The 12,922-nt window shown below is 46.5% G+C and overlaps 1 protein-coding gene across 6 annotated transcripts in view; it reads right to left on the bottom strand.

The window, feature by feature from the left end:
• The window catches only part of RFT1 (RFT1 homolog), a 46,821-nt gene extending 46,444 nt beyond the window's left edge, over nt 1-377 (bottom strand). For all 6 annotated transcript variants that reach the window (XR_001297142.2, XR_001297141.2, XR_001297143.2 and 3 more), the window contains exon 1: nt 265-377. Coding sequence is in view for 1 of the 6 variants with exons in the window: in XM_005695851.3 (XP_005695908.2) it covers nt 265-327 (63 nt within the window). In the remaining 5 variants the exon portion in view is untranslated. The remainder of the gene's footprint in view (nt 1-264) is intronic.

The following is a 12,922-nucleotide window of genomic DNA, read 5'->3' as shown; positions in this document are numbered from 1 at the left end:
AAAAACTGCCTTAAAAAAAAGAAATTCTAGAGCACCCGAGGCATCCCTCCCCTACTGCCATATGGGAAATAGAATGCTCAAAAGGGAAGTGATTTGTCTGCAGTCTCCCAGCTCTGGGCCCAGGTGTCCCCTCTCAGGCGCCACCGCCTCTCGCCAAACCCCTCCGTATTAGCTGTGTCCAGGCCCGAATGGGCTCTCAAGGGCCCGAGGGCCTCCCCGTGAATCCCGGCTGCAAGACGGGCTGGGGCCGGTTCCCCAGAGTACCTGAAGGAGCAGACCTGAGGAGGCCAACCGAGCCGCCTGGCCCAGCACCTCCCGGCTGCCCATAGCCTCGGCGCACGGGCTCTGTCATCAGGAAACTCCGCCGACAAGCGACTTCGTCGCGAGAAGATGGCATCACCGAGTGACTCACTCGCTGATTGGCAGTTTTCGTACGGCGGAGGCGGGGCACTGGAAGATCTGGTCCTTTAAGGGGGCGGGAGTTGGCCTGCATCAGTGTAGTTGCGCCGCCTCACCGCTCAGGTTTGTGCTAATCGGTGTTTTGTGTTAATCGGTGTTTTGTGTGTCTATCCCTCAGTTCAGTTCAGCTCAGTCGCTCAGTCGTGTCCGACTCTTTGCGACCCCATGAATCGCAGAACGCCAGGCCTCCCTGTCCATCACCAACTCCCGGAGTTCACTCAAACTCAGGTCCATCGAGTCGGTGATGCATCCAGCCATTTCATCCTCTGTCGTCCCCTTCTCCTCCTGCCTCCAATCACTCCCAGCATCAGAGTCTTTTCCAATGAGTCAACTCTTCGCATGAGGTGGCCAAAGTACTGGAGTTTCAGCTTTAGCATCATTCCTTCCAAAGAACACCTAGGACTGATCTCCTTTAGAATGGACTGGTTGGATCTCCTTGCAGTCCAAGGGACTCTCAAGAGTCTTCTCCAACACCACAGTTCAAAAGCATCAATTCTTCGCTGCTCAGCTTTCTTCATAGTCCAACTCTCACATCCATACATGACCACTGGAAAAACCATAGCCTTGACTAGACTGACCTTTGTTGGCAAAGTAACGTCTCTGCTTTTGGATATGCTGTCTAGGTTGGTCATAACTTTCCTTCCAAGGAGTAAGCGTCTTTTAATTTCATGGCTGCAGTCACTATCTGCAGTGATTTTGGAGCCCAAAAAAATAAAGTCTGACACTATTTCCACTGTTTCCCCATCTATTTCCCATGAAGTGATGGGACCAGATGGCCATGATCTTCGTTTTCTGAATGTTGAGCTTTAAGCCAACTTTTTCACTCTCCTCTTTCACTTTCATCAACAGGCTTTTTAGTTCCTCTTCACTTTCTGCCATAAGGGTGGTGTCATCTGCATATCTGAGGTTATTGATATTTCTCCCAGAAATCTTGAAGAAAGCTTGTGCTTCTTCCAGCCCAGTGTTTCTCATGATGTACTCTGCATATAAGTTAAATAAGCAGGGTGACAATATACAGCCTTGACGTACTCCTTTTCCGATTTGAAACCAGTCTGTTGTTCCATGTCCAGTTCTAGCTTTTGCTTTCTGACCTGCATATAGGTTTCTCAAGAGGCAGGTCAGGTGGTCTGGTATTCCCATCTCTTTCAGAATTTTCCACAGTTTATTGTGATCCACACAGTTAAAGGCTTTGGCATAGTCAATAAAGCAGAAATAGATGTTTTTCTGGAACTCTCTTGCTTTTTCCATGATCCAGCAAATGTTGGCAATTTGATCTCTGGTTCCTCTGCCTTTCGTAAAACCAGCTTGAACATCTGGAAGCTCACGGTTCACATATTGCTGAAGCCTGGCTTGGAGAATTTTGGGCATTACTTTACTAACGTATAAGATGAGTGCAGTTGTGCGGTAGTTTGAGCATTCTTTGGCATTGCCTTTCTTTGGGATTGGAATGAAAACTGACCTTTTCCAGTCCTGTGGCCACTGCTGCATTTTCCAAATTTGCTGGCATATTGAGTGCAGCACTTTCACAGCATCATCTTTCAGGATTTCAAATAGCTCAACTGGAATTCCATCACCTCCACTAGCTTTGTTCGTAGTAATACTTTCTAAGGCCCACTTGACTTCACGTTTCAGGATGTCTGGCTCAGACAACAACATTCTGTCGTTTTCCTCTATTTCTTTGTATTGATTGCTGAGGAAGGCTTTCTTATCTCTTCTTGCTATTCTTTGGAACTCTGCATTCAGATGCTTATATCTTTCCTTTTCTCCTTTCGTTTTCGCTTCTCTTCTTTTCACAGCTATTTGTAAGGCCTCCCCAGACAGCCATTTTGCTTTCCTGCATTTCTTTTCCATGGGGATGGTCTTGATCCCTGTCTCCTGTACAATGTCACGAACCTCCATCCATAGTTCATCAGGCACTCTATCTATCAGATCTAGTCCCTTAAATCTATTTCTCACTTCCACTGTATAATCATAAGGGATTGGATTTAGGTCATACCTGAATGGTCTAGTGGTTTTCCCTACTTTCTTCAAGTCTGAATTTGGCCATAAGGAGTTCATGATCTGAGCCACAGTCGCTCCCGGTCTTGTTTTTGCTGACTGTGTAGAGCTTTTCCATCTTTGGCTGCAAAGAATATAATCAGTCTGATTTCGATGTTGACCATCTGGTGATGTCCATGTGTAGAGTCTTCTCTTGTGTTGTTGGAAGAGGGTGTTTGCTATCCCTACATGTCTGAAATAAATTAAATATTCTGAGCATACTAAGAGATGCTGTTAAAGTAGCCAAAGCCCCTTCTCTAAAGCTCCCAGCCCATCAACCAAGAAACCCTACCTTCCCTGGCTTCATGTGCCAAAAGGAACAAACTATTGAAGGACCTGCGTAAAAAGAGTCTTGATAATTTGGGCCTTCGCTTACAACATCACGGCCATGGTCCCCTAAATCAGACTGGACAAGACTGTCCCAGTTTTACAGTAAAACACTGAGGACCAGAAGTTAAATTCAACATCTTCACGTGTGTGATTTTGTGTAATGCTTTCTCAAGTGCTGAAAATTGGACCCTGTCGTCAGAGAGGAATAAGGTGAGACCTGGAGATGTGAAGTGACTTGTTCATGTATATGCAATTTCTACTTGGGTGGAGCAGACCCCAGACTCCAGATCCTAAACGTGCCTCTCTTATCTACATACTACCAGTTGTGAGAACAGAGAAGAAGTGCTTCAGAAAATGTAAAGTGCCTAACACAGTCATTAGTTGTTCTGTCCATGCTATCATCTGCTGTGCAGGCTCTAGAAAGTCCTGTCTATCTCTTATAGGCCCTAGATGATTTGACCCCAACTTACCTTTCAACCACCTTTCACACTATCACTGCCCTTTCCCTGAAACTTTCTAGACTCTGTCCTTTCAGATCCCTTACAGGCCCTAACTGGCCTTTGCTCTGCTGCTATCTCTGCCCAAAATGCCCTCTTTGAGGCACCACCTACCCTCCCTGACTCCACTGTTTGTGAGTACAACAGCACCTTCTGTGGATTGAATGTGTTGTCCCCAAATTCATACGTTGAAGCCTTAATTTCCAATGTGGTTGCAATTGGAGGTGTGGCCTTTGATAAGCAATTATGTCATGAGAGTGGAGCCCTCATGAATGGGGTTAGTGACCTTCCAAGAAGAGAAGAGAGAGGAACTCTCTCCCTGCCCTGTGAGGATAAGCAGGAAGGTGGCTGGCTACAACGCAGGAAGAGGGCTCTCCCCAAGAACTGAACCAGCCAGCACTTTATCTTAGACGTCCCAGCCTTCAGAACTGCAAGAAATAAATTCCTATTGTTTAAACCACCCAGTCTCTGTTATTCTATTACAGCAGCCTAAGCAGATTAAGATAGCACCTGTAAAGCACTTTGTAACCTAGGCCTTGACCTAGGCTGCCTGCCCACCCCCTCACACCTTAGGCTGGCAGGTGAGGTAGGCCCTGGCTCCCTTAATCTCCAGCAGAGCAGCTGCCTTAGCACAGTCTGGTCTGCAGTGAAGAGACTAGACTATGTCCAGACATCCCATGGGCTCCGAGAAGGCAGGAATGAAGGCCACTCGACTTTGCCTCCTGAAGCAGTGGCAGAGAAAGTTCCTAGTACACCCATGAATGCTTCCTGACCTATTACTGCTGCTGGAAACGGACTATGGAGCTCAAGGACTATGCACTCCCTCCACTCCCATCTTGCCAGGTTAATCAAGCTCTGTCTTACGGCAGAGACTCGGAATGTAAGCTTTTAACTATTAGACAGAGCTGGCCCTGAATCCTCATTCTGCCACTCATGAACCAGGTAACCTCAATATGCTCAGCTATTAAATAGGGGATATTATCTGTCTTGTGATGGCAATTGTAAGGATTAAAGTAGACAAAAGTCTGACCCTTCAGCAGCTTAAATTCTAGTGGAAGGAAGACTGGGTGTGGTGGGGGGGGCGGGGGAAGCTTAGTAAACAAATAATACAATTTCACAAAGGCATAAGTGCTATGAAAAAATGAAATAAGGTAATAGAGGCTCTTAGAAGGGAAGGGAGGAGTGCAGTTCTAGAAGGCAGAGCAAATTAGACATCCACTGGGAAAGGAGAGCAAAATGCTGAAGGGTTGAGCTATTCGGCCTGTGGACTGAGATGTCCAAGGCCTTAACTTAGGCTGCCTGCCTACCCCCTCAGACCTTAGGCTGGCAGGTGAGGTAGGCCCTGGCTCCCTTCATCCCCAGCAAAGCAGCTGCCTCCTCCACACCTCCTCCTTGGAGCACAACCAGCCAAGAGCTCTTCATGTCAACATACTCTAACCCTAGTCATTTGGGTGGGCTGAGTGACTAGGGAATCGTTTCACTGGGGGCAAAGAAGCCAAGGAGGAAATTCTCCAAGGTAAGTCCAAAGTGCAAAGTCTCCCGGGGGGGGGGGGGGGGGGGGTCCAAGGTACAGACTCCAGAGGACTTCTGGGCAGGGAGTCAGAGGCCCTTTTCTCTCATTCCAGAGGATAGGATTTAGCAAGGAGGCACTGAGCAGATGCTCTGTGCCCAGAGTCATGTTTGGTACAAGGGTGTGTGGGAGAGAAAGAACTGTGATGAGAGTCAGTGAGCGCTGAGCACTAACTCCATGTCAGGTGCTCGTGGGAGCACTGTACATGCATGCACTAACCCCTTCATTCTCTCAACAACTCATCGGGTAGGTGTTCCAGATTAGGACTCTGGGAGAGCTGCAGAGGCTGAGATGCAGTGGGCTTGAAGTTCTCCCCCGCCTCAGCACTGAGCTGCTCCAAAGGCCTCCCCTCTGTTAAAGGTATTGGCACCAACGGGGCCTGGCACACTCCATAGTTCTTGTGCAGAGGGCTAAGCTCAGGGCTGGTGAGCTGAGACCTGTTGGCTATTGCCTATTTTATACCACCTGCAAGCTAAGAATAATTTTTAGAATTGTAAATGGTTAGGAAAAATCAAAAGAAGACAATTTCATGACACATGAAAATTTCATGAAATTCAGATTTTAGTGTCCACATATAAAGGTTCTTTTTTAATTAGAAAATTGGTATCATGTTGTACATTTCCACTGTGTTTTCAAATTATTATTTTTTTAATTGAGGTATAGTTGACATACAATATTATATAAGTTTCAGGTGAACAATATAGTGATTCACATTTTTAAAGGTTATATTTCACTTATAATTATAGAATGTTGTCTATATTCCATTTTCTCATATATCCTTTTAACTCATTATTTTTTATAATATTTATTTATTTATTTGGCTGTTTCACGTCTTAGTTGCAGCATGAAGGGCCCTCATTGCATCATGTGGCACTTGGGCTCCAGAGCCTATAGGCTTAGTTGCTCCAAAGGATGTGGGACCTCAGTTCCCCAACAAGGAATCGAACTCATGTCCCCTACATTGCAAGGCAGATTCTTACCCACTGGATCACCAGTGAAGTCCTAGCTCATTTATTTTATACATAGTAGTTTGTACCTCTTAATCTCCACCCCTATCTTGCCCCTCCCCACAAATAAAGTTTTATAGAAACACAACCATATCCACCCATTTGTTTACTTGTTGTCTATAGTTACTGTCCTACTACAGTAGCAGAGTAGTTTGGCCTGAAAAACTGAAAATATTTACTATATGACCTTTTAAAGAAAAAGTTTGCAACTCTTGGTGATCAGCATTGAGCTCTGGTGCCCAACGTGCAGTGGACATTTCAATACCGATTGAATGAATGCATACATAAAATAATTTTTTAATTCAGTTAAAAAAATGTTTAAGGGTAGATGAGATTTATTAGCTCATGGCAAGGCCCAAAATGATTAATGATAATGGTGATAAGAAGAGTCCTTTCCTGGGGGGGTCCCTTGGTTTGGGGGACAACTGACCCCTGGAAGAACACTAGCCTGTAATTAGTTGTCATTGAAGGAACTTTCCCCAGGCTTCCCCCCTCCTTTTTGCTCTTTGTGCCAGGTAGCCTCCCTGCCAGGGAAAGTTGACCTGAGCTGGCTATTTTATTACAAGGCTGGAGGGAGTGCCAGGGCTGTTGCCAAGCCAGTTAGACTCCTGGGGCCTCAGAACAGAGAGGGAGGTGGCCGGTGGGTGGGGAACCAGAACAGAAGATACAGCAAGTGGAGCCCTGGACCTCAGCTGGGTGAAGGCTGGACATCAGGGCATGGTCCCATATACCAGCCACTAGCCTTGCCCTGCCAAGGCTTCCTGCTGCCCAGAGGCTCTCCACCAGGGCCCTCCCTGCAAGAGAAACTCAAGAATCAGTCCCTCACTCAGAAGTCCCTGGGCGGGAGGATTCAGCTGTATTACTAATAACCCATGTTTGCTGAGCCCAGGTAGGCACTGTGCTGCACAGTTCTCTTTCATGATCTCATTTTACTCCCACAGCAGCCCCACAAGGTACACACTGTTATTATCCCCGTTTTACAGACCAGAAGACTAAGGCTCAGTAGGGTTAAGGACCTGCCTAAGGGCTAGTAAATGGCGGTGCCAGAATTTGCACTGGGATATGTGACTCTCCGACTCAACCAGGACTGAACCAGAGTGTTTATTGTTAGTGCTGAGTTTTGGGGCTTCACTTCAGCAGTTCTGAGTCAAAAAGACTAGGGTGGGCCTAGAAATATGCATTAATCTGGGTGCTTCTGATACAGTGGACCAAGCTCTGGGAAGCACAGCTTGAGGACAGATCTCCAGGCACCTTGGAAAATCTACCTCCTTTGGTGGGCTGAAAAATTCTGTCCACTGAAAGCAAGCAAATTGAGTCCTGAGATCTGCTCCCAGGCCTGTCCAGCCCATGAGGAGTCTTGCTCTCAGGATTGGGGTACAGTTCAGTGGTCAAGGCAGCAGGGACTGGAGGTAGTGCCTGCGTGAGGGCCTTGGGGAAATATTCTTTTGCCTTTTATTTATTTATTTAAATTTAAAAATCTTTTGACCATATTGCATGTCCGCGAGATCTTTTTATTTCCCTGACCGGGGATTGAACCTGCACCCCCCACGTTGGCAGCACGGAGTCCTAACAACTGGACCACTGGGGACATCCCCGCTTGGGAAAGATTTGTACCAGGAAGGGTGCACAGTGCACCCCCTGGTCCCCAGGTCTGCCCAGGGCCTGGGGGTGAGCAGCCACAGGACCCTGGCTTTGTTGGCTTCTGCGGGCTTTGATTTGTGCAGAGATAAGAGAATAAATTGCAGTGTCTGCTCATCAGCCTGCTTCATTTCAACTCGGTGTCTTCCAGTGCCACCACTCTATGCCAAGGTATAAGGTATAAGGGAAGGATTCCTGCAGGAGCCTGTTTTGAGCTGCACCTTAAAGGGCAAGAAGGCATGGTCAGACAGAGGGACAAGCAGGCAGAGAATGCAGAGGAGGAGATTGCCAAGCCCACTGGGGAACCCAGTGAGGTCATTCCTCACTGGTCTGTGACCAGTGCACAATTGGTGGCACTGAGAATAGCAAGTTTGTGGGTGTGAACATGCATTTGTGAATGAAACAAATTCAGGCACATGCGTTCACATGCATGACAGGAGGTAAGTGTGCATCTGTACATGTGTGCAGATGTATTTGCCAGGATCTGCCCTCAGACAGACAAAGTCTGTGCGCACACACATGCATACACATGTGCTTGTGGGTTTACGTGTGAGCACAAATATGAAAGCTTGAGTGTTAGATCACATGTATTGTAGGCAACCAGTGAACATATGTGAAAACAAAGGTGTGCGTGCATGCAGGTATACATGTACGCGTGCCACCTCAGGGAGTCAGCCTTTGGACTTTCTGATTCTGGGTCTATGGTCCCCATAAGTGTATTAATGGTTAATATTGTTTAGTTAGGCCTCCACTTTTTGTGCATCACCTCAATTAATTTTCTCAATAGTCTTACATGGTGGGCTTACAACAATTATTTAGTAATCTTCTGAGTTATTACCCCATTTTACACATGAAGAAACTGAGGCTTAGAAAAGTAAAGTGACTTGCTCTGGTGGCTCAGAGAGTAAGGAATCTGCCTGCAATGCGGGAGATGTGGGTTCTTTCCTGGATTGGGAAGATCCCCTGGAGAAGCAAATGGCAACCAACTCCAGTATTTCTGCCTGGAGAATCCCATGGACAAAGGAGCCTAGGGGACTACAGTTCTTGGAGTCACAAAAAAGTTAGATAAGACAGCAACAAACAACACACAGATGAAGAAACTGAGGCTTACAAAAGTAAAGTGATTTGCTCAGAGCTACCCAGCCAAAAGGCAGGAGAGCTGCGATTGAGCTCAGACTATCAGACCTCAAAGGCCCCCGCTTTATCATTCTGCAAGCTGCTTCTTAGCGATTCACAAAGCTCCAGGGTAGAAATGCCTCGGGCACCCTCCTGCCCCTGGCCTGGACCCAGCGCAGACACTCAGGGCTTCTCACATGCTAGGTAGGAAGGGGCTATTCCTGGGACCTGGGTCTTGCGACCCAGGGCTACACATGTAGAAAGGTCACACAGAGGTGAAATGGGGCAGTCTTTGTTTATCCAAAACCCCAAAGAATTTGGGCCAGAGCCAGTGGAGGCCCCTAGCCTGAGCACATGGTGTGTTTCCTGCCCTCTGGAACAACAGCCCAGCATGGAGAGTTACCCTCAGGCTTTTCCAGCCCGGTTTCTTGAAGGCTGCTTGTCAGCACCTGTCCCTGAAAAAGGCAAGGATTGAGCCTGGGGACCAGAAGGGACCTGGAAGCCAGGGCAGGCCCTTCTTGGCCCTGACAGCCTGTTGGTGGCAGTAGCACCAACTTGCATTCTTGCCTTTTTTTCTTGCATTGAGGGTGCAAGTGCCACGTAAAAACCAAAACGGACAATAATAATGTTTTAAAAAATAAGTCACATAGAGTCATTTTTCTCAACCATTTGGAGATGACTGATCTAAACTCATATGTCTTTTAGGCAAGACAGTTCATTTCTCTGAGCCTCTGTTTTCCCATCTGTAAAATGGAGATGATAATAATACTTCCGCATGCATTATGATAAGAATTACATGAGATAGTGAATAGCCTGAGAATGCTCAACAAATAGCTAGGAATGTCATTTTCATTGCATTTGCATTGACAGTACTGACATCATTCCTCCCCGTGACCTTGGAAAAGCATTTGGACCTCCATCCTCCCCACCATAGAGATTATCTTGAGTTTTTTTTGGTTAGGTTCATTTGAGTATTTTAAAATATAACTTATTTTCATAATTCTATCACATAAAATCCACCCCTTTTAAAGTGTACAATTTAATTATAAATGAACTATATTTCAATAAAAATTGAGAAAATAATGAAATAAAGTAAAACATCATAATATTAAAAAATAAAAAATAAGGTTTACAATCCAATGGGTGTTAGCATTTTCATGGTTGGATGGCATTGTCCAACCTTCACCACTATCTCATTCCAGAACATTCTCATCACTCCCAAAAGAAACCCCGAAACCCTCTATTCATTAGCAGATACTCCTCTTTACCTCTTCTCAGCTCCTGGCAACCACCAATCTACTTTGTGTCTCCTTGGATTTGCCTGTTCTGGACATTTCCTATAAGTGGAATCATATAGAATGAGGTATTTTGCACCTGGAATCTTTCACTTGGCAATAATGTTTTGTAGAGTCGTCCATGCTGTGGCAGGTATCATTTTTCATTCCTTTTTATGGTTGAATAATATTCCCTTTTATGGGTATGCTATGTTTTGTTTATTCATTAGTTGATGGACATTTGAGTTGTTTCCACATTTTGGTTATTATGAGTAATGCTGCTATAAACATTGGTATATAGACAGTTGTGTGGACGTATGGTTTCAGTTCTATTGGTTATGTACCTAGGAACAGAATTGCTGTGGTCTTGTGGTGACCACGTGTTACCTGAGGTCTTGTGGTGAACCTGTTTCTCACGGTGGCTGTAGCATTTTACATTTCCAATGGTGGTGTATGAGGGTTCTAATTTCTCCACATCCTCACTGATACATTTGATTGTCCATGTTTTTGATCATAGCCATCATCTTGGGTTGTAAAGTGATACGTCATTGTGGTTTTGATTTGCATTTCCCTAATGACTTATGATGTTGAGCAACTTTTCATGTGCTTCTTGACCATCTGTATATATTTTTTAGAGGTATGTCTCTTGAAATCTTTTGCCATTTAAAAATTCTTTTTATTTTAGCTAACATTTACTGAGCACCTACTGTGTACTGCCTTACTGTGATGGGCAGGGGCACACAGAGCCAGGGACTCTGCTTGGGGCATGAAGGCTTACCCTGTTCGCCTCCCAGGACTATCACACTGGAGCATGTGTGTGACAGAAGGGACTCTGATCCAGAAGGGAAGGAAGCACAAGCTGGAGAAGGGCCTTGGGTTTCAGAGGCTCTGTATGTGCCATGCACCCTTCCGGGGCCTGCCTTGCCCATTGGCTGCCCTGCCACACTCAATACCAGTGTGATTGATACCTGGCAGTCAGAAGCTGACTGGGCATGGCAGCCACCCAGGTCACCAACAAAGGAGGCACCCTCTGGGTAAGCACTCACAGGGAGACCCAATTTAAACCTATGACCACCCAGCCAGAGCTCCCACACAGTCCCTGGTCATCTCCAAGCAGCTCTGCAGGGAGAGTGCTGGGGACAGCAAGGCTTTTGGAGCCTAAACAATAGGAAGATAAATGGACCCTGCTCTGGCCCAGACTGCTGTGTGCTTTGGGCATGTCTCTTGACAAGCCTAAAGCACATGACAGAAAACTGAGCCTCAGTTTTCTCATCTGTGAAATGGGAGACTAACAGCACAGTCTCTTGAGTCCCTTATGAAGCTGAAATGAAATGAGGTATGCAAAGGGGTTTACACAGGTTGGGAAAGAGGAAATGTTCACTAGATATAACTCATGTCATCTGAAAACTGAGAGGGACAAGATGATCTACAAATGCTTGACTCCTTCCTAGAAAAGAGAGGTCATAAGGAGTGAGGAGCACCCTCATGTCATATGAAAGGAGCAAAGAGGTGGGCCAGACTCCCAGCCACAGCTGCCACTATGGGGAGCAGCCACCCTTAGCTCAGGGTTATGCAAAAAGAATTTCAGAGGCAGTGGCCTCAGCCGCAGGGAAAGCCAGACTATCCTAGAAAGCTGTCTGGCCTCTGGGGCTCTTGGTCTCCATCCCGGTTTCTCCTCAGCCTGTGCCATGGTGGCCAGGCGCCTTCTCACTGACCTGACAAGCTCACAGCCGAGGGGAAGTATGTTTCCAGATACGGTGAAAATAGATCCTTCTCCAAATATGCTCATTGTGGCTAAGAAAAATAAATAGAACCAAGAAGGAAAAGAGAGAGCAGCTAGCAGCATCAGATGGGGCCAGGCCTGGGCGGGTCTGGAGAGGCAAGCTGCAGATGGGTGGAGGTTGGGCTTGTGCAACCAAATGGTGAAGGCAATGACAACCCACTCCAGTACTCTTGCCTAGAAAATCCCATTGATGGAGGAGCCTGGTAGGCTGCAGTCCATGGGATCGCACAGAGTCGGACACGACTGAAGTGCCTTATCAGTAGCTTAGCAGCATGTGTATTAGTGTGGGCATGTGTGTATGACTGAGCATGTGTGATAGTAATTGTGAGTATGTGTGAGTACGAGAGTGGATATGCGTGAATGTGTGTGAGTGTATGTGTGAGTATATGCAGGTTGAGTCTGTGAGTTCTTTTGTATATAAGGTGAAGTCTGAGCACGTGCAAGCATGTGACTGAATACATAAGCACTGTGAGTTTATGTGTGAGTGTGAGTGCATGTGAGAGTGTGCAAATGAGTGTGAGCATGTAGGAGTGTGAAAGTGTGTGACTGCGTGCATGTGTTTATGCCAATACCTCTGTGCATGTGTGAGTAAGCATCTGTGTGCATGTGTGTGTCTGAGTGAGAATGTGCGTATGAGTACGTGTGTGTGTTCACTTGTGTCGTATGGTGTGCACACATGAGCAAGTGTATGTGTGTGTGTACAAGCAGGTTTGATAGTGAGTGCATGTGTGCATGTGCCTATGGGGGAGGTGCTCCGAGTCACTCACTAATGGTGGTGGCCCTGAGGGAAGGGAGAATTCTCTGTGCTTAGTCACTCAAAGCCCAGACACAATCAAATCAACAATGTATTTCAAAATACACCAGCTGCATTTATCATGGAGATGCCGTGCTTTTCAGAGGGCCCATGAGGCTTCCTAGAGTTGCTGCTCCTGGGACCTCATGGAAGCACAGGAAGTTGGAAACTGAAGGGACTAGTAGCTCCTCCCCACAAAGACTTCCTGGTCCATATGGGGAGACTGAGGCCCAGGGTCACACAGCTGGTTGGGGCAGAGCTGGGCTTATGGACTCGGCCTTCACCCTTCTGTCCGTTGGTCTTGTTGTACTTCCCACCAAGACATGCCTTCCATCTCCTGAGCCATCATCCATTCATTCATCCAGCAAATGTTTACTGAGGACGTGTTGAGAGCTACACACCAAACTGGGCTCTAAGA

The sequence above is a fragment of the Capra hircus genome, chromosome 22, assembly GCF_001704415.2.
Source record: "Capra hircus breed San Clemente chromosome 22, ASM170441v1, whole genome shotgun sequence".
Taxonomy (NCBI): Eukaryota; Metazoa; Chordata; class Mammalia; order Artiodactyla; family Bovidae; genus Capra; species Capra hircus.
This window is presented reverse-complemented; position numbering and strand designations above follow the sequence as displayed.